Source organism: Schistocerca gregaria, chromosome 7 (assembly GCF_023897955.1).
Source record: "Schistocerca gregaria isolate iqSchGreg1 chromosome 7, iqSchGreg1.2, whole genome shotgun sequence".
Classification (NCBI taxonomy): Eukaryota; Metazoa; Arthropoda; class Insecta; order Orthoptera; family Acrididae; genus Schistocerca; species Schistocerca gregaria.
Genome location: NC_064926.1, coordinates 343,866,249 through 343,891,227, shown reverse-complemented (window position 1 = coordinate 343,891,227; position 24,979 = coordinate 343,866,249). Strand labels below are relative to the sequence as shown.

The following is a 24,979-nucleotide window of genomic DNA, read 5'->3' as shown; positions in this document are numbered from 1 at the left end:
GTCGATGTACGTTACCAAAACAAGTTGAAGCTTACGTTGTAGATCAGTACATTCGCTGAAAAGTAAGTTGTGACATAAAACCTGAGGTAATTATTGTATGCGACTACACACAGCTGAAGCTTCGCTGGAGTTAAAATCCAGCGAGATAATAGCAAACTCAGAGGAATGTGCAGGGTAATGTTTGCATCAGAATTGTTCTTATGGTGAACAGACTATACCTCACTTCCAGTGCCTACAGCAGGGGTGCCCAACCCGCGGCCCGCCTTGGGCCCCCAATTGTCAATGTGGTCCAAGATGTAAGCATCTATCACACGATTGGTAAAAAAAAGAAAACCATAAAAATTTCGTATTTTTGTGAAGTTACGATAAACTGAATATCTTGAATCTGAAACTCCGGCCACACATTGCTATTATGAAATACTCGTCTTCTTCCAATTTCGTACACGTAATCTAGAAGGTTGGACGCCCTGGTCTACATGATCAAGACTCAGCTAGATCCCATTGATGCTGCCAGACGATGATGAGTTTGTTTTGTGGGGCTCTGATCTGTGCGGTTATCAACGTCCGTACCAATTCGCAATCTTTACACAGTCCAATTCGCCACGTTCACGAATGAATTGCTGCCAGAGATGACAGTACCGCGTATTGTTTCGCAACCCGATCACCTCCACATCAACTATAAACTGGAACATGTAATCCTCCTAGTATATTGCATAGGCACAACAAAATGTTCTTGGTGTTGAAACTTTAATGTCCGGTAGTGTCTTATCATCTTAAATAAACAGTTTACACATAAAACAGTTGGTTATAAACGATTTATAAACCCGGATCAATAAGGGACTGATGTGTCACAAAACGCATAGAGAGGTCATGGTTAAGGATCTTAATTTGCATTCAGGAAAATCTGGTTTCCAACCTCTCTCCGATCATTTCAATGTAGAGTTGTGCGCGTCACTAATTAAACATTCTAGTGTAGCGATGCTTGGTTTGAATATGCTATGGCTTAATTCTTGCCTCATCCTTATCTGTTCGAGGTTGCATTCAGTCTTTGATTAACTTATTGCCGACTAGACGTTACAGACTTTGCTACAAAAAGGACTTCGAACATTTCAGTCGAACGAGAGGCAACGTGTCGCAACTGGACTTCCAGTTGGCGTGATCGACAGCGGCGCGATAACAGTAATTGACGTCGAACGAGGGGGGGCTGGTCGTCCTTGAACGAGATCATCGCGCGTGACAGCGTGTGCGTGACCAAGTCTAGTGTGTGTGTTTCCGCCAGAGTCCTGCTCTGCAACTGCCTGATGTACACTGAGAATGGTAGTAGCGGAAAACTGTCTGTAATCTTTTTAATTTCATATTACGCTCATGCTGGAGACGGAAAGCAGCAGCAGAAAAACATGCGTCTGCACGTACTGTACTTTCAGTATTTTCGAAAATCCGAAATATCGTCGTTGTTACATAGCATCATTTTTCGGGTATGCATCCGGGGCACCATTATTACCTCTTTAAATATTTCAGCTGATGACCTTCCGTCCACTCTCAACGCCAGTCTGTGACCGACTTCTGATAGGGTAGGCGTGCCAATTTATTCTTTAAGACTTGGTGCAGATAACAAGTCAGCGTAACAGCGCCTGATACAGATAAAATGTTTGTGTAAGAGATAACATGTTGCAAGCACCAACTGCAAACACAAATCTGCTCGAGAAGCCCCAAATTCAAAATGAGTCTCGTGGTTCATCGTTCAAATTGCTGGCGGACGGCACACGGCAAAAAATAAAGACTTAGAGCAATAATTGCTGCAAGGGCGAAGATCTGTAAAAGGCCGAATACCGATGCCGTAGCACTGCGGGACACAGCCCTGTGCTCGTGTGCATCGAGAATACATTCTGTAAAATAGAACCAGTAACAGTGATTATAACTCACAAACATAAATCATTAGTAATAATGGCAGTCTTCTGGGATCTGGGGAGGTATGTGTTACAGTAAAAAGAATGATTTCTCTGAAATGGTCCTAGGTCTATTAGAGGAAAGCGTCATGTATAATAAGCTCTAAAGCCATTTTTATTTTTCACCTAGATTTTCTGAAACAACAGTCAAAAATCTTATGCAGATATGCCTACTGACAATGACATCCAAATTACCTTCTTTTCTAACCATTCTTTGTTGTTAGCTCCCTTCTTGTAGATGACACCAAAAGAAGATTTATGGATGATACAAAATTAAATATAAGGCAAGGAATGAAAAGTGTAGTTGGCGAATATGTGCAAACATTCCTTATTTGTAAAAGATGGATTACAAGTTATAATATCCCTCCTATATGCTCTACCGCGTCTTACGAACACCGCTTTGAATTGGCTTACATTGGCGTACTGTGCATTAATGACTCTTTATTAGTAACATCAGCAGCTGCTTAGTTGTAGTTAGTATTGTTTGCAAATGACAAACACAATGCTGTAAATCACAAATCGTGTATAGTTCTAGAAATTTTTATATAATTTTCATGTATGTTAGTAAATGGCCCGTAGCCCATTTTTTGTCACTAAATATTCAAAACTCATTATATATAGTTTAACTTCTAGAGGTTTCCTCCCAGTATCTGTGCAAAATATGTCGACCGACAAGAGGATACCGACAGCGTCAAGTTCTTGGGATTAAAAATTGATAATAGATTCAGGTGAGAGGAGCGTATCCAGAAATGCTGCAGCACTAAAATAAATCTGTATTTGCAATAAGGATGTTATCAGACGTGAATAAATACAAAATCAACGACAAATCGCTTACTTTCTATCCATAGTACTGAACGGGATTATTTTCATTTTCTTTTTTTGGAGTGGTAAGGGTGGGGTTGGAGGGGCGCGCGGAGTGTAGCTCATCAAGCAAAGGTGAAGCTTTTCCAGTAAGAAAGCTAGTAATATGAATTACTTTTTATCTGAAGTAACAAACATCTTCAGATAGCTGACCGAGCGCGGTGGCGCAGTCCTTAGCACACTGGACTGGCATGCGAGAGTACGAAGGTTCAATCCTGCGTCCGACCATCCTGATCTAGGTTTTACGTGATTTCCCTAAATCACTTCAGGCGAATACCGGGATGGTTCTTTTGACAGGGCACAGCCGACTTCCTTCCCCATCCTTTCCTAATCTGATGAGACCGATGACTACGTTGTTTGTTCTCTTCCTCTAAATCAACGCTCAGATACCTGATCAGAATATTTACTCCCTGATGAAACCTGTCATAAATAATATAGTTGTCCAAACCAACACCACTGTTCATGGTATAAAAACCAGTAAAGAGAATAATTTTCATAAACATTTAAAGTCTCTTACTTTGATCCGTAAATCTGTCCGTTAATAAAGCGAATACATCATCAATAACTTTTCAACAGCCATAAACAGCTTAACTACTATTAAAGTTTAGTTTGAGAGGGTCCTAAAGGATATATTGGTGGATAATTGCTTCTGCTCCGTTGACGAATTTCCTATGTAGAACCGACTGATGTGTACACATTACTAATAGTAAGTACTGAAACTTCCCCTTTGAATGTAAAGAATGACTGTACTGGTAAACTTCTACGTTGCTTGACACTGAAACAGCTGAGCAAAAATGAACGTAATAAGACAGTTCTCTCTTTTCTTATTCTGATCATCACTAAACTAATGCACAAAATTTTTAGCGCAACGCAATTGACTTTCAATAATTCCTACAAAAGAATGGCCCTGACTAACAATAACCTATACCTTTCATGAATCACTTACCTCACAAAAATCTTCGTTACTCGAACTACTGCAATACAGCGAGCGCCAATACTGCCAGCTAAATAAAAGATTCTAAATACTTAAGGCACTAACTACTGATAAGTATTGTTAGCAAATGAAAGATTGTGGTAGAGAACAATGTATTTATCTTAATAGTGTTCAAAAGTCGTAATATGTCTTACAGATTTCCTTTTTGTGACGGACGCACGTCCAGATCGTCTGCTCATAGTAACCTCTCAAAACTCTGGCATCTCTCTCCCCACATCCAACACTGTTGGCGGCTCACTTCCAACTGCCCAACGATGCGCGCTGTTCACATACAACTGCCCAACGCTACAGGAGGGAATATTCCAACAATGAGTCCAACCAGCCACAGACTGAACACAGGGCAGTCAGCGATTTTCATACAGAGCACTACGTTGCGTTACCAACATAAAAACGTAAACAGCCTACCGACAGTATGAGAAATCGTGAGTGTTACCAAAAATCTGGCTTCTACACATAGTCAGTGCAGTAATGTGATCTATGTAAGTAAGTGTTGTAAACTGATTTTCTCTTTGATGATGTATGGTTATAATAGCCTAAAAATTATCGTACGCACCTCAGTGGTTGCAAATTTAAATGTTTTAGAATACATTTGCAACTAGTAATTTTTGACAACATTTCTCTTGGTGTGTAATGGCTTGTTTATTACTTAAATTGCCACTTAAATGGAAATATGCTTAAAATCTGTTGGTTTATCTCACATCAATGAGGATCATTTCACGCAGGATCCGTAGAAGGGCCGCTAGCATATTATTTTATTGGTTACTACGTGTTACGGACGCTTATTTATGAGCTATTCTACATCTCTGAGGATCTCCTCACAATCAATCTATGGAACAGAAAGTACATCTAACCCGTCACTCCTCCCTGTGTGCACAGTTCAGAGCACAGACCTGTTGCATTTAAGAAAAACTGAATCATTTCCTTCTGTCTATTTCACAGCTTTTCCTAAAAAAAGAAAATTAACGTATATGGCTAGTTTTCCTCTCTGAAACGGTAAACCAAAAGCTCCCATAGTCCCCCAGTTAGGTTTCTCTCCCATTTCACTTCTCAATCAATCACGCTGCTTTTTTTCCCTTAACTTCGGTACCTGCACTTTACTTTACGATCTATTTCGTATATTCCTCTGACTTACCTTTCATGTCCATTGCTGCTAACACTCATATTGAGTCGGAGCGTAAGTTCATAGCGTTTGACCATAAGTTTAATCAACTCAACAGTGACTTTAGGCGGTCAATAACATATTTTCCTTCACTATTTACAACAGGCTGATAACGCTGGAGTAACTTCACGATTCCGCTTCTAGAAATCACGCAGTTTTGAGGCAGGGCACTCGTCTAGCGATGTTCGGAGTCAGTTTTTATCCGGAAAGGTAGGTCCTTGAAGGTTATTCGATACAGAGCGAGAAAGGTGAAAATCTGAGGGCGCAAGATCAGGTGAGTAAGGTGGGTGCGGAATGACTTTCCAGCCCAAATCCTATATATTGTTTTTGCTGGTCTAGGAGGATGCGGGAGGGGGGGGGGGGGGGGGGGAGCGTTATTCTGGAACAGCATCACCACGGAGTCTTCCTGGAGGTTGTTTTGGATTGCTTCTGCAAGACATTTCAGTTATTGAAAATAAATGTCAGCAGTGATAGCTACACCTTCGGGAAGCAATACGTAGCACACTATATAGTCGCTTTTCCATCAGATGGATAACATTATCTTTGTTCGGGGAGTCGCTGCTTTGTTTGGGATCCACCATGACTTTCTTTTCCTTATGTTACCACATAGACACCATTTCTCATCACCAGTAAAGATACTGGACGTGACTGGTCGGTGATCACCATGAGACAATTGATAACGGTAAATCAGAGATGCACGTATTCACCAGCTGATTTTTGTGGTTTAGAGTATGAGGTACAGACAAACCAGATTTTTGAACCTTCCCCAGTGCATACAAATATTACACAATGTTGGAACGATCACTGTTCTTCATATGTGCCAGTTCTCGAGTACACTGAGGCAACTCATTGATGATTGATGCGTTTAAAGCAATTCGGCAAAACCTGAAGGTCTTGCTGAAGGCGGAGTGTCAATAATGACAAAACGATCCTCTTTAAGACGAGGATATGACATTACCTGCATACACGGGGCAAATGTTTCTGGGTGCCTCCAGTGCTGTCAACCCTCAGTTGGTCTCAAGTAGAAGAATAGATCGTAAATGTTCCGATTTCTTCACTTGGCATTCCTTTTCGTAGCGTCCATACCGCCACTCACTATTTACAAATGTTATAATGACAATATTTAAACTCAAACAGCAACAGTTAACCATAAATAAAAATGGTAAACGTTAAGTAAACCCATAGCAACCGAAATACCAACATTCAAAACAAAAACGCTACCAACATATGCACCAACCTGCTAGTTTAAGTCAACAAGTCTTTAACTCGACTCTGTTATTGTGCTGTGTTTCTTTCTGTTCTGTTTGCTACTAGTGGTACATTAACCAATATGACCTCTTTTTATGTAAGTTTGTTCGTCACGAAAATATGAACATCAGCTCCCTATATTTAGCATTCGGTAATCGGATTCGTCTCCTCCAGACCTGTAAGCGCATCATAGAGTACCATTCACATAAAAAGAAAGTTATTAAAAACATGACACAGAACGGACTTTGTTCTGTACTAGCACAAGTGCTGGTACCTGTGGAACATTACACGTACAATTGGTGATGCTGGCGGTAAACAAATGGAAACACAAAGATATAGTATGCCAGTCATTTAGATACACATCTTCAGTTGAAGGTTTGTGTGGGTCGACGAAGAGCAGATAGAAATACTACTCGCCTATGAAGAACGGAAGTTAGCAGATCAGTAACTGCAACAGCATTTTATTTGTTTACAGTACTGATACGTTTTTACAGTTCAATAGTGCTTTTAAACAATATGTCGCGCACTGTACGAGGAGTGCACTGGGTGCTATTACAGAAGAGTGAGAGACCAAGCGGATTACCGATCACAAAATATAGGGTGATATTTAAAAAAGACGCACTATTTCACATCCTCGTCACGAAGTAAGCTACAACAACGGCAATCACATTGATTAATGTTCCCCTGGTAGGTAAAGCACATTTGTTTAATAGATTTTATGTTTCACTTCTGGACAAAATGTTACTCTGGATGATCAAGATAAACAGGACACAAATACACATGCTTGTCTTATTAAATGTATTATACAACATTATATTATATTACATTACATCAGTACTTGTTCCATAGATCAAATTTACTGATATGTTTATCACTAAAATTTGCAGTTACCCTAACTGTTTCAGTAGATTATGAATGTCTTTCTTCCAAATCAATTTCAGATCAATGCCCACACACAGAAATATTGAACATTCAACCTTAGCAATAGACCTTTGTCCAGAGTCTATATTTATCAATGGTGTTATGACATTTACTGTACAGAATTGTATGTACTGTGTTTTATCAAAATTTTATGAGAGTCCATTTACAGAGTACCACTTAATAATTTTCTAAAAGACGTTATTTACAATTCCCTCAACTAACTCTTGTTTGTCGGGCGTGATTACTATACTTGTATCATCAGAAAAATAACCAGTTTTGCATCTTCATAAACAAGAGTGGCAAGTTGAATGTCAGGTTAGAAGTAAGAGAGAGTCTGATTACCCAAATATGGCCAGATTTAATGAATAAGGAAATTAAATTTACGTCTTTACAAATAATTTTCTTAATTGTGAACGGCATGTGCGTATGATCATTAATGGAGGTCGTGTCGCTATTTCGTATTGCAAAAAGTTACGTTACTCTCTACTGTGTCTTGCCTATCCTTGTAAACATTTTCGGCTTAAGAACATAACACACATTACCAGCCAGAAAAAGAATTTCTACAAGTAATTTTTAATACAGGTGTCACTCGTGCTGCAGTTTCAGTATTCTGCCTTCTAAAATCAAAGGATTGCAGGGAGTCGGTCGAAATGTCGACAAATAAGCTGTTTTAGCAATTGCAATGATGAGACTCAGTGACCAAAATTATTTTATCCAAAATGTTTAGCAAAGTGTTTGGGGACAAGTCGAAAATCAATAAGTTACAGCCCATATTTCTCAAGTCTATTGACGTGGTCAGTTCTAGTGTCCGATTCCACACATCGGCTTTGAGCAATGACGTCATACCTGAAGCAGAGAAGCTACATAGAGGCAATCTCTGAAAGGGACTGATCACATTCATAAACAAACGAATGTAGCGTACGATAAAATTACACAGTTTACGTGATTAATTACTTAGACATAAATTGTACCAACAAGAATAAAAGGTAACGAAAATAAATAAGAATAGCAAAAGAGGAGCATAAATGTAAGAAAAAAATAATTTTCGTAATATATGTAAGAAAAGCACAGAGAACCTTTAAATCCAGTACAGCACAGCGCATGGTGAGGTCATAATATTATGAATCGGCGTTAACTTTTAATACTAGTTGTTAAATCTACACATTAATGAAATTTGACAAAAGTATGGTCTAACAAATATGAAATCGGTCATTGGAACTGACCTATATAGGTTAATTCTAATTACTGATTCCAACCATTCCACGGTTTGTTATTTAGATCGTTTTAACAACGAGTGTGTACACTAAAGTGTTACAGGATTTCTGCATATGGTATTAATATCTTCATTACTATCAAATAGAGAAAAATTTGGAAGCTGTACCTACAATACTTGTTAATTTTCGCAGTAGTTCTGAGATCAATAAGAAATCCTACAAAAACGTAGTCCACAAATTTGCTGCAAAAATGTCCATAATTACAAACCATTGAAAAGCTGGAATCGATAACGAGAACTGACTTCCTATATACGCCAATTCTTATTATCGATTCCAGCCAGTCGATTATTCCTGAATTAGATCGTTTTTTCACCGCGTGTATCCATTACAATATAGGCTAATATGCTTTCTGCATTTGTAATGGCCTTCTGAACTACTGCAAAAAAAGTTACTAATATTGTAATCGGTAACTAGAATTGACCTTTAGCCTATAGAAGGTCAGTTCCAGTTATCTAGTGCAGTTTTTTTATACTCCGCAGTTGTTTTAGAGAGCAATTACAAATACAGAAATAGTATTACGTTTCAGTGCATATAATTGCAAAAATAATTTACATGTGAATCATAGACGGTTGGAATCTGTAAGTGGATTTTACCTACAGGGGTTAATTCTTGTTATCGATTCCAACATTTTTCGTTTTTGTAGATATTTGTTTGTCATGTACTGGTTTTTGTTGTACAGTTTAGTATGTCGGTTTCTCTCCATTTTATACTACTCTTTCGAATTTGTTGTGATTCGTTTAATTTTACCGTTTCTCCGATACATTCTATTTTCTCCCCACACAAAACCCCAACTTTCCTGCGCTTCCCCCGTTATATTCAATAATTAATATAAAATTAACGCTATTTTATAACAATATGACTTCACCGTGTGCTTTACTGTAAAGCAATTTAAAGGTTCTCTGGCCGTTCTTAGTCGCATAAATTACGAGAATACTTCTTACCAGAAATGAAAATTTGTTTTTAATTCTTGTTCTTAATTGTTTTCGTTATTTACAGTTAGTTTCTATGTAATTTATGACTAAGTAAATAACCGCTTGAATGTGATTGTAGTTTTAACGTATGGTACATTTGTTTGCTTACAAATATGACCCGTTGCTTGCGTAGATTGATTATACATAATGTCTTTGCCTTAGAAATGACGTCATTACTCAAAGCCGACGAGTGGAATCGGCCACTAGAATATATCCCATCCACGTGTATTACGTAAGATATACTTTCATGACTGTGGCTATTGCAGCATCCTCTATTCAGCTGCAAGGGCAGAGAGATTTAACTAGACTAAGGCTCCAAATTTCGTTTACAATCTCCATTTACTTTCTGCAGCCGTGAACAATCCTTTAACCCCAGTGCCAGATATGTGCGCAACAATGCGCCGCTCGCCTTACCTTCCCGAGCGATGAAGGGCACCTTGTAGGTGTTGCCTAGCAGCGGTATGGCCAGCTCCCCCGGCAGCTTGTCTATCTCGCTCCAGAGGCGCCACCTCCTGGACATGTACGCCGCGGTGAGCGCCGCCACGACAGACACCACCAGCAGCGCCGTCACCTCCAGCATGCTCGAGCTTCCAGTTCCAGCACACTAGCACTCAAACACGTGCTCACGGCCTGCCGCCGCACGCCGCACTGCGCGATGCTCCTCGGCGGTCGCAGTACGCAATGCCGAGCTCAGCGCAGCCCGCTATCTGTCCGTCCGGATCCAAAACTGCGACGTGACTCGGCACTTCTTTATGACGCTCGTATTTGAACATTACAACATTACAGTCCAAAGCAGCGAGGCTCACCAAATCAATACCCATACAATCTACCGTACTTATTTATTCTTTGTTACTTTTATTAGTTTCAATCAGGGTAATTTCCATGGTTCTCCAACTGTGCGGCTTCGTAATAGAGGAAGAGGTACAGATACGGGATAGGGGCAGTAATATGAAATACTATGGTTTACCACCAGTGATCTCTATACAACCTGGATGTAGAAGTCTGGGGTCTGAATATAGAACTGCAGCGTGTCTGAAAATACACGTGCTTTGCATTGTCCTCCATATTGTAGTAAGGCAAACAAATTTCCATCGGTCCTCATGTGACAAAGAACTGCAGACTGATTTCTTGTTTTGAATTTTATGCCAACATATGAGGTAATAGGCTTATGAGGGAGAGGAATTGAAAAGTATTTGCGTTTCGTGTTCTAGTGACATTTCATAGCAGCCATGTTGTAGTTTGGAAAGAAACGAAATATGAGCATCTATGGCTAGCATGATAGAATGTCTTAACTTCAACATCCAGGTAGCATAGAGATCACTGTTTACCACCTTGTAAGTGCTGTACTCTGGTGGGCTGCTTGAAAACTACGTTCGGCAACAGTAAACTACTTTTGGATGCCTTAAAATTGCAGTTTGCAGCCACTGCGAGTGAGTGGAGCTGTTTTAACGAATTCACCAGGAGGCGTAATTGTAGCAGATTGGTGGTTTACAATTTCATTCTTATCATAATACGTAAATTATTTATATATTTTCTAAATAGGCTTTTAGTTATTACATTAAGCTATAAAATAGTGTTTGTTACCTATTTAAATTTAATTTTCGATTTTATTTCCGTTTTTTTTATTTCAAGATGGAATTCTAGTGTTCCATATTTGTACCGAACTATGACAATCAGTTTCATTTATAAATATTGCTTCAGAAATGACTTCACGAGCTCGAAAATTGTAGAATGAGTCTGCTAAGCAAAGAGCAATTAAAAAGGTTAGAGAAAACAAATGGCTACTTGAAAGCAGCAAAAACTTTCCAGGTTCTCAGGGACACTCTGTGTATTCTAGTAAAATCACATTTACCAGCTAAAATGTAAATTTTGTGTGACTAGGGCCTTCCATTGGAAAGACCGTTCGCCGTCTGCAAGTCTTTTGATTTGAAGCCACTTCGGCGACTTGCGCGTCGTTGGGGATGAAATGATGATGATTAGAACAACGCAACACCCAGTCCGTGTGCGGAGAAAATTTCCGACCCAGCCAGGAATCGGGCTCGGGACATTTAGAATTGAAATTCTGTCGTGCTGACCACTCAGCTACCGGGACGGATATTTACCAGTTGTTTTAGCCAGAAAGGCCGAACTTGAGCGAAAAAATGTTCTATCTAACCAACAAGAACAATAGCTGATTAAATACATTCAGTTCGCCAAAGCCAACAATATCCAGAACCCGTATTTGGGTGAACATGCTGGGAGATTGTGGTTATGCCTTTCTTGAAGTGGCACAAAAACGATAATTCGATTCGAAAACCCACATCAACTTCATTTAATAAATCTCTAAGTTTCACAAGAGAAAATGCGACAATATTCAACAACTGATAGTGGTATATTTCGTGTTTTCCAATTGTGTTGTTATGTTTTATAGTGAATTATTGGATTCTCCATTATTTCTTTTAACTTTAACAAACTCGAAATTAATGAACTATTCTATACTTGTACCCAAAATCTGAAGAGCCTTAACGCAAACTTTGTATTAAGCCTAATTTAGTAATGTCCCTACCGCAGAATGCATTTGAAAATACAGGAAGCATTAAAGTACACCCCACAGTATGAGCTACAGATATTTTATTTGCTTAATATGAAAAAGTGAGAAATTTTTGAACGGAAAAACAGAATGGTATTCCGTATTTGCAACACATCCTCTATCATTATATACATTATACACAAATGAGGAATCAGCACGGGAAATATATGCTTAAACATAAACGCAGATTCCAGGCAAGCCTGCAGATTACGCTGTTCTATTTTACCACAAACGGCACCTATGCAATAACTTCAGTACATTCCAAGTGTCAGTCGTGGTCAAAACATTATTCTGTGTCGTTATGACTGCATTACGTCGACGTTATGTGAATTAGAACGTGCGAAAATTGTTTGTGCTAGTACACTGGGTACTTCGGTAACCAAGGCAGGCGATGTGTTCGGTGTCTCAAGAGGCACCGTATACATAGATACCGCATACGTGGAGAGAGGAAAGACGTCAACCGCTAAGTCACTACGCGTATGAAAGTGTCTCTTGACTGGTGTGACAGACGCTCACTGAAAAAGGTTCTGGCGTAAAGTAATATGATGTCGACTCCAAAAGCCACTGCAAAGTTGAATGCTACATTCACGAATCCTGTCAGAACCAGAAACAGACGAAGGAGACTCCAGAAGCAGTGAATTGGAGGGCAAGCTAGAATTTCAAAACCATTCATTAATAGTACAAATGCTCTAACAGGTAAACAGGGTGCGAAAGCGATAAAACATGGACTGTAGAGCTATGGAAGAAAATAATTTGCTCAGATTAGTCTTGTTTCATACTGTTTTCAAGTTCTGATCGAGTTTACGTCCAAAGGGTGAAACGTGCAGAGGGTACGATGATGATTTGGGCAGCCATATTGTGGTATTTCGTGGCCCCCCTGGTTACTCTGCAAGCTCACAATCATTCCCTAGTGGTGATGGTGTTCAAAAAATGGTTCAGATGGCTCTGAGCACTATGGGACTTAACTTCTGAGGCCATCAGTCCCCTAGAACTACTTAAACCTATTTAACCTAAGGACATCACACACATCCATGCCCGAGGCAGGATTTGAACCTGCGACCGTAGCGGTCGCGCGGTTCCAAACTGTAGTGCCTGGAACTGCTCGGCCACTCTCGCCGGCGGTGATGGTGTGTTCCAAGACAACAGCGCCCCTTCTCATAAAGCTCGCATCGTTCAGGACACTTTTTCTGAGCACGAGGAAGAATTTTCGCATCTTGCCTGGCCACCACAGTCAACAGGCCACAGTGCTATTGAATCCTTATGGCCTACTTTGGAGAGAAGAGTGTTTGATCTTTATCCGCCTTCGTCAGCGTTAAAAACATACAGGACCCGTATTTATCCATTCCTTGATTCCTAGCAACGCAAGACGGTTGGGGGTCGATACAAACGTCATCGCAGTTGTTTTTTGTCTTGGGAATGATAACGGATTAAAAAATTCTGAAATATGTAAATGGAGGGTCAGTTCATTTGTAACATTACATGAAGGGAGATGGATGAGCACACATACTACCATAAAGATATAGTACAAAAAAATACAAAACAAAGCTTGACAGTTCAAAAGTTTTACTGTCAGTTAACAACAGTGGACATAAGACCAGGGCAGGAAAACTGAGCTGTGATATCTCGGAGTTCCTCGAAATAGTCTTCTAACAAATCCATCGCACAATGCCAATACTGTGGAAAAGGCAGAATACCCGTGGAGTCCCCATGAACGAAACCTCGGATCCCACGCGTCATGTGTTCGAGAGCGTGTTCTGTACAGTTTCTCTTTCAGTTTTTGTGTGAGGTGGGAACTGCAAGGTGATAGCTTGGCGAATATGGTGGATGCTCCAGCATTTCCCGTCGCCGTCCAGCTAGCAAATTACGCACACACGCTGGAGTATGGACTCTCGCACTGTTCTGAAGTATTAATGCATGGCGTAGACGTTTAGGATGTTTCTCCCGAATACCCCGCGGTACATGTCGTTGCAGGAAACTGCGACGTACATTTACAGTTCGTTCATGTGGGACGAATTAGTACAAAATCAGTAATCTAATGTCATAAGCTATGATGACGATTGACTAGACAAGGAGAGGAATCGAGACGCAATTTCCACCTTCGCGGGTACCTGGATGACGTGATTCCACGGACTGGAGTTTCAGTTCTGGCCCATAGGCCCTGACCCAAAATTCATCTATGTTGACGATTCTCGCAAGCATATTGTCTCCCGCCTCCTCGTAAGGCGCTACAAACATATGAGAAGTTTCGTAACAACCTCCTTGTAGCGTAGCCGCACATTCCTTCCATCATGAACTTCCATCTTTACGTAAGAGAGCTTTTCAAGTCGGGTAACGTCCATCCCGAATGGCTGCTCAACTCACACTGTGGTCTCTGTTCACGCTTCATTCTCCTGGAAAGAGCTGCCATCTAGTGTCACCTCACACTATTGTGACTTCTTAGCGACTCCTGGTGTCGAGCTATGCGCATAGTTCGTAATGTAATATTGAGTACTATTGCAAATGACAGTAAAACACGTGTGCAGCAGCAGACATTGCTTCGTCTTTTTTCTCGTGCTACATTTTTATGGCAGTATTTGTGTTCATCCAACTGCCTAAGTGCAATATTTACATGTGAACTAACCTTCCATTTGCTTGCTTCACAATTTTTTAATTCGTTTCCATTGTGGAGATAAAAAATAAATCAAAAAGTTTGGCATCACCTCGGTTCCGAGAGTTCCGGAACCTGAACGGAAAGTTCGAATAGAGATCAACATAAACATCATTTCCGCCCTTTTTATTTCTAATGAAAACCACACATTGCACGTTGTGCCACCATACAGCGACACCTTCAGAGGTGGTAGTCCAGATTGCTGTACACACCTATACCTCTAATATCCAGTAACACGTCCTCCTACATTGAAGACTGCCTGTATTCGTCGTGGCATACTATCCACAGGTTCATCAAGGCACTGTTGATCCAGATCGTCCCACTCCTCATCGGCGATGAGGCGTAGATCCTTCAGAGTGGTTGGTGGATAACGTTGTCGATAAACAGCACTTTTCGATCTATCCCAGGCATGTTCGATAGGGTTCATGTCTGGAGAACATGCTGGCCACTCTAGAGATGAGCATGATTAGGGCGCGAACTGCCCGTGGAGGCGAATGTCTCGCCAGTATGTTACCGATGTGGTTGCACTATCGGTCGGATGAAGGCATTCACGTGTCGTACAGCCGTTCCATGTCTACCAGCGGCGTACGTCGGCCCCACATAATGCTACCCCAAAACAGCAGGGAACCTCCACCTTAGTGCACTCGCTGGACAGTGTGTCTAAGGCGTTCAGCTTGACCGGGTTGCCTCTAAACACGTCTCAGACGATTGTCTGGTTGAAGGCATATGCGACACTCATCGGTGAAGACAACGTGATGCCAATCCTGAGCGGTTCATTCGGCATGTTGTTTTGACCATCTGTACCGCGCTGCATGGTGTCGTGGTTGCAAACATGGACCTCGCCATGGACGTCGGGAGTGAAGTTACACATCATGCAGACTACTGCGCACAGTTTTGAGTCGCAACACGACGTCCTGTGCCTGCACGAAAATCAGTACTCAACATGTTGGTGTACCTGTCAGGGTTCCTCCTTCCATAATCCTTTGGTAGCAATCATCCACTGCAGCAGTAGCCTTCGGGCGGCCTGAGCGAGACGTGTCATCCACAGTTCCTGTCTCTCTGTATCTCCTCCATGTTCGACCAGCATCGCTTAGGTTCACTCCGAAACTTCCCCTTTGAGAGCCCTTCCTGGCACAAAGGAACAACGTGGACGCGATCAAACGGCAGTATTGATCATCTAGGCATGGTTGAGCTACAGACAACACGCAACACGAGCAGTGTACCTAATGTATCGACTGTCGGTCCCCCTCCGTCTAAAAGGCGCTGCTTATGCGTCGTTGTTTGCATGTTTGGGCGGGTTTAGTGACATCTCTGAACAGTCAAAGGGACTGTGTCTGTGATGCAATATCCACAGTCAACGTCTGTCTTCAGGAGTTCTGCCAGCCGGGGTGGCCGAGCGTTTCTAGGCGCTTCAGTCCGGAACCAAGCGACTGCTACGGTTCGAATCCTGCCTTGGGCATGGATGTGTGTGATGTCCTTAGGTTAGTTAGGTTTAAGTAGTTCTAAGTTCTAGGAGACTGATGACTACAGATGTTAAGTCCCATAGTGCTCACAGCCATGTCAAAAGTTCTGGGCACCGGGGTGATGTAAAACATGTTTTGATTTGTTTAGTTGCCATGAATTTTGCAATGACCCTTGTTTATATAATTAAAAGTAATATTTAGAAAAACCGATTTCTTCAGTTTTGCAGATTGACTCCAAGAGTCAGCAGTAATGCCATAACTTCATCTCCAAGTATGATTCAAAAGACCCGTTTGATACAATTCTGCTGGAACAAGAGGATAACTACCCAATACCTCACTCCAGTAGCAGCACTTGTCCTGAGATCATATCTCGACGCCATGAAAGAAACTTTAATGAATATAGACCGGCTCGACAATGGATCACGGTAATAAACTACTAATAATACTAAGTTCTTTGTTTACCTTTATCTTTATTTATAATGGTTTGGTGTTGTGTTTACGATACATGTAAATACATCAAAGCTCGAGTACCAAACCGATAATCTACACATTTCTTCACACAATATTAGGAATAACAAGTGCTGCCAGAATTTATTCTGCTCGTTAGCGCATCCGATCCAAGAAGAGGAATGACCCAAGATAGAATACCTCCGCAAGCAAGCGCTGCCACTTGGATTCACTTACCCAAATTCATAGCATTGGCGCACAGAAAATTTGCCTTCAGGGTACTGGAAGTACTTTAGTCATTTTTGCTATCGGTTTATCAGAATACCGTTCCGAATCACCTCGATGTCGACGGCACATTAAACCCAATCCTCCTCCTTTCCATTATGAGAAAATTTGTGATGCATGTTGATGCGCAGTTAATAACTTGGCTTCATTGTGATGAAGTTGATGATGTGAGTATTTATTAACAGTTTCTGTTGCTAAAGTACTTACTATCACGCTTCATTTATGAGCTTATTGCTAGTTGCTACAAAATTATCGTTCGTTGGCAAGCAGCTGTAAGATCTACTCGTCCTCCTCCGTTTCAGAGTGATCGGCGTAGGTGGTTGCCATGCGCAACTCTTGGGTTATCTACCAGGTACTTTATAAAAAGGGAGACAGGGATAATATTGACAATTATGGACCTATTTTTATGCCATCGTGTTTGCTGAAGTTATCGAGAAGGTTGTGTATACAAGGTTACTGCAGCATTTAAATTCGCATAATTTGCTGTCAAATGTACAGTTTGGTTTTAGAAGTGGCTTAACAACTGTAAATGCTATATTCTCTTTTTCTCTGTGAGGTTTTGGACGCATTAAATAAAAGGTTGCGAACGTTAGGTGTTTTCTTTGATTTCACGAAGGAGTTTGACTGTGTTTACCACAAAATACACTCCTGGAAATTGAAATAAGAACACCGTGAATTCATTGTCCCAGGAAGGGGAAACTTTATTGACACATTCCTGGGGTCATATACTTCACATGATCACACTGACAGACCCACAGGCACATAGACATAGGCAACAGAGCATGCACAATGTCGGCACTAGTACAGTGTATATCCACCTTTCGCAGCAATGCAGGCTGCTATTCTCCCATGGAGACGATCGTAGAGATGCTGGATGTAGTCCTGTGGAACGGCTTGCCATGCCATTTCCATCTGGCGCCTCAGTTGGACCAGCGTTCGTGCTGGACGTGCAGACCGCGTGAGACGACGCCTCATCCAGTCCCAAACAAGCTCAATGGGGGACAGATCCAAAGATCTTGCTGGCCAGAGTAGTTGACTTACACCTTCTAGAGCACGTTGGGTGGCACGGGATACATGCGGACGTGCATTGTCCTGTTGGAACACCAAGTTCCCTTGCCGGTCTAGGAATGGTAGAACGATGGGTTCGATAACGGTTTGGATGTACCGTGCACTAATCAGTGTCCCCTCGACGATCAGCAGAGGTGTACGGCCAGTGTAGGAGATCGCTCCCCACACCATGATGCCGGGTGTTGGCCCTGTGTGCCTCGGTCGTATGCAGTCCTGATTGTGGCGCTCACCTGCACGGCGCCAAACACGCATACGACCATCATTGACACCAAGGCAGAAGCGACTCTCATCGCTGAAGACGACACGTCTCCATTCGTCCCTCCATTCACGCCTGTCGCGATACCACTGTAGGCGGGCTGCACGATGTTGGGGCGTGACGGAAGACGGCCTAACGGTGTGCGGGACCGTAGCCAAGCTTCATGGAGACGGTTGCGAATGGTCCTCGCCGATACCCCAGGAGCAACAGTGTCCCTAATTTGCTGGGAAGTGGCGGTGCGGTCCCCTATGGCACTGCGTAGGATCCTACGGTCTTGGCGTGCATCCGTGCGTAGCTGCGGTCCGGTCCCAGGTCGACCGGCACGTGCACCTTCCGCCGACCACTGGCGACAACATCGATGTACTGTGGAGACCTCACGCCCCACGTGTTGAGCAATTCGGCGGTACGTCCACCCGGCCTCCCGCATGCCCACTATACGCCCTCGCTCAAAGTCCGTCAACTGCACATACGGTTCACGTCCACACTGTCACGGCATGCTACCAGTGTTAAAGACTGCGATGGAGCTCCGTATGCCACGGCAAACTGGCTGACACTGACGGCGGCGGTGCACAAATGCTGCGCAGCTAGCGCCATTCGACGGCCAACACCGCGGTTCCTAGTGTGTCCGCTGTTTCGTGCGTGTGATTATTGCTTGTACAGCCCTCTCGCAGTGTCCGGAGCAAGTATGGTGGGTCTGACACACCGGTGTCAATGTGTTCTTTTTTCCATTTCCAGGAGTGTATTACTGCAGAAGTTGGACCATTATGGACTAAGGGGAGTAGCTTACAATTGGTTCGCCTCTTACTTTAAGAATAGAAAGCAGAAGGTAAATCTCCGCAATATTGAGAGTGGTAGTGATGTTCAGTCCCAATGGGGCTCTGTTAAGTGGGGCGTTCCCCAAGGGTCGGTGCTGGGGCCACTGCTGTTTCTTATTTATATAAATGATATGCCTTCCAGTATTACAGGCGATTCAAAAATATTTCTGTTTGCTGATGACACCAGCTTGGTAGTGAAGGATCTTGTGTGTAATATTGAAACATTATCAAATAATGTAGTTCATGAAATAAGTTCTTGGCTTGTGGAAAATAATTTGATGCTAAATCACAGTAAGACTCAGTTTTTACAGTTTCTAACTCACAATTCAACAAAAATTGATATTTTAATCAGACAGAATGGGCATATTATAAGCGAGACGGAACAGTTCAAGTTCCTAGGCGTTCGGATAGATAGTAAGCTGTTGTGGAAAGCCCGTGTTCAGGATCTTGTTCAGAAACTAAATGCCGCTTTATTTACCATTAGAACAGTATCTGAAATAAGTGACATTTCAACACGAAAAGTAGTCTACTTCGCATATTTTCATACGCTTATGTCATATGGTATTATTTTTGGGGTAATTCTTCTGATTCAAAAAGGGTATTTTTGGCTCAAAAACGGGCTGTTCGAGCTATGTGTGGTGTAAGTTCGAAAACCTCTTGTCGACCTCTGTTCAATAATCTGGGAATTTTGACATTGCCCTCACAGTATATATTTTCTTTAATGTCGTTTGTTGTTAGCAATATTAGCTTATTCCCAAGAGTTAGCTGCTTTCACTCAGTTAATACTAGGCAGAAATCAAATCTGCATGTGGAATGCACTTCCTTGAATCTTGTGCAGAAAGGATTGCAGTATTCTGCTGCATCCATTTTCAATAAGCTACCAAAAGAACTCAAAAATCTTAACAGTAGCCCAAACACCTTTAAGTCTAAACTAAAGAGTTTCCTCATGGCTCACTCCTTCTATTCTGTCGAGGAGCTCCTGGAAGAGTTAAAAAGTAATCAAATTCCAGTGTTACATTCTTGATTTTCTTTATTTAAACTAACGACTTGTCGCCTGAAAATGTTTCTTACATTTCATTTTATCAGTTTGTACAATCTACAACTGAATATGTTTCTTATATTTCATTTTATCTGTTTCTACAATCGTGTTATAATTTTATGTATTGACTCGTTCCATGACCATGGAGACTTCTCCATAATGAGGTCCCACGGAACAATAAATAAATAAAGGGCTCTCAGCCTCACGATACCAACTGAGGAATTACTAGACCGAGTGTTAGCAGCAAATCCTACAACGACCGGGAGTGCGGTATCATGACCCGCCCCCTAACCCCTCTCACCACACCGCATCCATGTGAGGGCGTTGGCAGATGGATGACACGGCGGTCGGTCGGAACCGACTGATCCGTCAGTTGCCAAAAAAGCGATGATTGTATTATAGAATCTACTAATTCTCACAGACATGGATTTCTACGCTTTAAGTCGGAGGTCTCCAAACTTTTTTGTCTCGTAGACCTCGTGGAATTTTTTTTCTTTTTTATGTGAATCGCCTGACTTTCATATAAGGAACGACCAGAAAGTTTCCATTCGAAGGACGCGCAACTCGGAATCGGTATGCCAATCAGGCAAAATCGCAATGAAGATTGAGGCAACCAACCCACCGGCGCACCACGTTGAAGATACCTGTTCACTAAAACTCCGTGTCCTGATGTGTATCGGTAATTGTCTGCTCCATATACTTGTACGACAAGCATCGCCAACCACTCCGAGGCATTATTAAGGGATCGAAAGCGTGCTAATCGCGTGGGGCGAAATCAAGACTATAGGGTGGGTGCTCGGGAGTCTCCCGTTTCAGTTGGCGTAACTTCTGCTTTACATTTGCGATATGTAGACGTGCGTTATCATAAAACAGCAGCGCCTCTTCTCTCATCATTCCACAACGTTGGTTTTCGACAAACATGATACCTCATACATGTTCTTCATCCTGCGACGCATGTATGCCGGTGTTGTCCTTCGGCAGCTAAGGAAAGAATAACAGGACGTTGGTCTTGTTTGGACACGTTTGATAATTACGTCAAAGTTCAAGTTTCTGTGTTTACTGCCCACACGTCGGGAATACGCAAATGGCACACTAATTCCCTACCCACACGTCGGTGCTTATATACCAGCTTTGAACTTGCACTACCTTGTATATACACTACAGGAAAACGATAAAATGGAAACTGTTTCATCGCCACTTATACAAATTCATCAACTACAATTCTGTTTTTTTATAGCACATCCAGTGACAGTCACTTTGCTCGGTTTAACTGTAGAAGTGTATAGAGAAGAACATAAAAAAACATGTTTACTATTAAATGTTTATTTCTTCGGACGACACAAAATCGAAATTTAGAAAAACTCAATCATAAAAGCTTTTAATGGGAGGGATGAGCTTCATGCTTTATTAGCCGCTTTCAGTATTAGGCTTCAATTTAATCAGGTTTTTTACTTTAAATCTTCTCGATCAGTGATTTCAAATCTGTTTCTTATTTTTCTGTTATAAGAAGATTGACAATCATGCTTAACTCACTTTACACAAAGTACGAACATGGAAAAGCAATCAAAAATTTTCTCACGGAAGTCCATAGTACAAGATAAGCACAAGTTATGTCGCTCTGAAGCCAAAACTGCCTTTCTAAACTATAGCTATGGTTCTTCGTTACTCATTATTCCGGTCAGTTCTGCTTGTGAAATGACATCTGTTTCTTCAGTATCGGATGTGTGGATTTATAAAACATGGTCCTGTTCCCATACTCAAAACATCTTTATACCGCGTTTCGAAGTCTGTGTGAGGGCATTTAAATTCTCAACGTAGGATGAAGGGTCATCACCGTAGCACTTTGTCTGTGACTAATTGGGAAACTTGGAAAATTCGCACTCTCCTGCGTTTTGCCTTATTAGTTCAACTATGGAAAGAGAAGCCGAAGAGACGGATTTTTTTGTATTTAGACTGTCACCTTGTAACTGCATGTTAACCACCTTAGATTTAATAAATAAATCAGCTAAGAAAGCAATGTACGGTTCCCTTTTGATTAAACTGTGTTTTAAAACCGGATCCTCTGCATCAAAAACTTCTGTAACAGTATCAAGAACTGAAGAGAAATCATGTCAGATGTAAGCCTTTGTTCAGACGGTTAGCTTTAGTCTGAGTAATGGATTAAAGTGCTTGTCATTTACTCCACACAAATGCGCAAATAATCTAAAATTTAATAATCGGCTTGAAATTTGTTTACTGACGTAATAATACGAGGGTGAGTCAAATGAAAACCTCAAATTTGTAATAAGAAATCGAAATTTCGCGCCTTTATGCTGTAAGTTGGTAGGCGTGCTACAAACAGCGTGCAGAATGGCGTGTAGGTGGCAGCATAGTGCAGATGCACACGTCCCGTCGCGGTATCAGTATAAAGATGGCCGCCCCACTTGCGACTTGCACCAGGGAAGAACAGCGTTCTGTTATTCGGTTTTTGCGTAGTGAACTTGTGAAACCCATTGAATTTCATCTAGGAATGGAGGTTCAGTGCGGTGATGCATGTTTGTCACAGCAGTAACTGTACGAATGGAGTAGGATGTTCGCAAATGTTGTGACTTCAGTGGAAGATGCTCCTCGTCCAGCTCAAGCACAACGAGTTCTGACTCCACAGAACATTTGCAGCAGTTGAAGTCATACTGAAGAAAACCGCCGAGTGACACTAAATGGCAATGCAGCATGTTTACAGATTAGTCATGGTCAGCACACCACACTATGCATGATGTGCTCCAGTTTCACAAAGTGTCTGCAAGGTGGGTGCCACGGCAGCTGACTCCTGAAATGAGAGAACGACGTGTTGATGCTTGTGAAGAACTTCTCTGGCACTTTGAACAAGCTGATGGCTTCCTTAAAGAATCGTTACTGGGAACGAAACCTGGGTTCACTTCCACCAACGGGAAACGAAGAGAGCGAGTAAGGAATGGGGCCATTCCTCATCACCAAAACGAAAGAGGTTTCGAACAGAACAAGTGATTTCCATATGTTTGGAGCACTCAAAGACGCAATGGGAGGGAAGAAGTTCCGTTCTGATGAAGAGATACACCACGTGGCACAAGAGTGGCTGCGCGGACTACCAAAAGAATTTTTTTCTAAAGGAATTTATACACTTTGTAAGCGCTGGAGGACTTGCATTGAGCGTGGGCGAGATTATGTTGAAAAGTGATATAGATTTGTACCACTTCTGCACAATAAATAATATTTAAAAGATATTTAAGGTTTTCATTTGACTCAACCTCGTAAATTGAAGGCACTGATGCCATCTACCACTAAGATTTTGAGCAGCTGCATGTTGTCTACGGTTGACGCAGCGCATTAAAAACATCCCGGGTACATTTTGTTTTAAATGACTGAATTTACGACAAACCCAAACATGGCAGGTGTACCATCTACTGCCGCTGATGGCATTCACTGGTGTGCAAACCTTGCCGCTGAAAGTAACTTTTGCGTGGTGTATCACTGCCAAGTTACGAAGCCCGATGGAACTTGGACCGTGCATTGTAAGAACTGCTGCAGTGTTTTAGAGAAAGTAACTAAAAGATATACGCAATGAGGAGAACAGATATAGCACTTCCATTCTAAGACAGTAATTACACTGAAGTGAGCTCGAGTTATGATGGTTCCTGGACATTAAAAAATGTGGGTCATGGTTTGTAATAGGGTGTACGATCACCAGGGACGGGAGTGCGTGCGCTACAACCCGCTGTAATGCTGGCCACGAGGTTGGTTATGTTCTTGTTGTAGAGCTTTCCATTCCTCCGCCAGCGCCTTTGACAACCGTTGGCTGGTCGCTGATGAATGTACACGTGCTGCAGTACGCATCCTCTTCGCGTCTTACACGTGCTCGGTGGGATTTTAAGTCCTGGGTAAGCAGCAGGACAGACCATTCGCCAGATATCCTCTAGTTCCAAGAGCTCCTCTACTCGCTGTTCGATAGCGTGAATGTACCGTCTTCAAGTGCTTGGAGCTCAGTAGGGCCACGTAACATTTCCTCTCCACACCATAATACATGGACCACCAAAAAGATCATATCCGACAACGTTCATGGGAGCGTTACCTGTTCCCATCCCTCGCCATAAGAGGGTACTTCTTATGGTGTGAGGAGGAATAATGCACGGGCGAGTGAGATGGAAGTGAGTGAATAAGTTTCATTTTGTTACTCGTCATTGATTGATAATATTTTAGTAATTTTATCCACATTCTTTTTTTTTTAAATATTTGTAAGACAGCTGATATCGCTGCCGTTGAGTGCCCTTAAACTCCAAACACACGTTGTGGAAGGAGCTTATGGGCGCTCAACGCCAAAGCTATCAGCGTAGCACACACTGTTGCATCGGCGTACTAACCTACTAATAGTAACACGGTATATTCACTGATCACGGTTATTATGACACTGTTTCTTCCCCAAGTCCGCATCGAACTGCGGAGATGGAGGAACACTTGGAATGAAAGGATATCCGTCAGTGGGACTGGCATGATCCTTCCATCTATTTAAATCCCGTCTAGCACGTGTGGGATAATCTGGGTGGATGTACTGCAGACCGTCCATGTTCACCAATGACTATTCAGCAGTTATCAACCGAGCTGGAGGAGGAATTTAACATTATGCTACAACAACGATATACCAACCTTGCGGCATACATAGATGCACGTTGCAGAACAAGTATAGTTGTTCGAGACCGATTACCATAGCAGTCTGATCCCTTTAATCCCCCAAACCAACCAACCAACCAACCATTGTTGTTCGTGGTGATCGCACACACTGTTCAAACAATGTCCCACCTTTTGTATTGTCCAGCAAAACATCATATAAATGACCTAGTAGATAGTGTCGGAAGTTCCATGCGGCTTTTCGCAGATGGTGCTGTAGTGTACAGAGAAGTTGCAACATTAGAAAATTGTAACGAAATTCAGGAAGATCTGCAGCGGATATGCACTTGGTGCAGGGAGTGGCAACTGACCCTTAACATAGACAAATGTAATGTATTG

At 41.9% G+C, this 24,979-nt stretch overlaps 1 protein-coding gene across 1 annotated transcript in view; it reads right to left on the bottom strand.

The window, feature by feature from the left end:
• LOC126282119 (cytochrome P450 4C1-like) overlaps positions 1–10,085 on the bottom strand; it is a 92,988-nt gene extending 82,903 nt beyond the window's left edge. Inside the window, exon 1 of the mRNA XM_049981587.1 lies at positions 9,789–10,085. Within this exon, the coding sequence (XP_049837544.1) occupies positions 9,789–9,954 (166 nt within the window). The 5' untranslated portion in view covers positions 9,955–10,085. The remainder of the gene's footprint in view (positions 1–9,788) is intronic.
• Between the last annotated feature and the right edge of the window lie 14,894 nt (positions 10,086–24,979).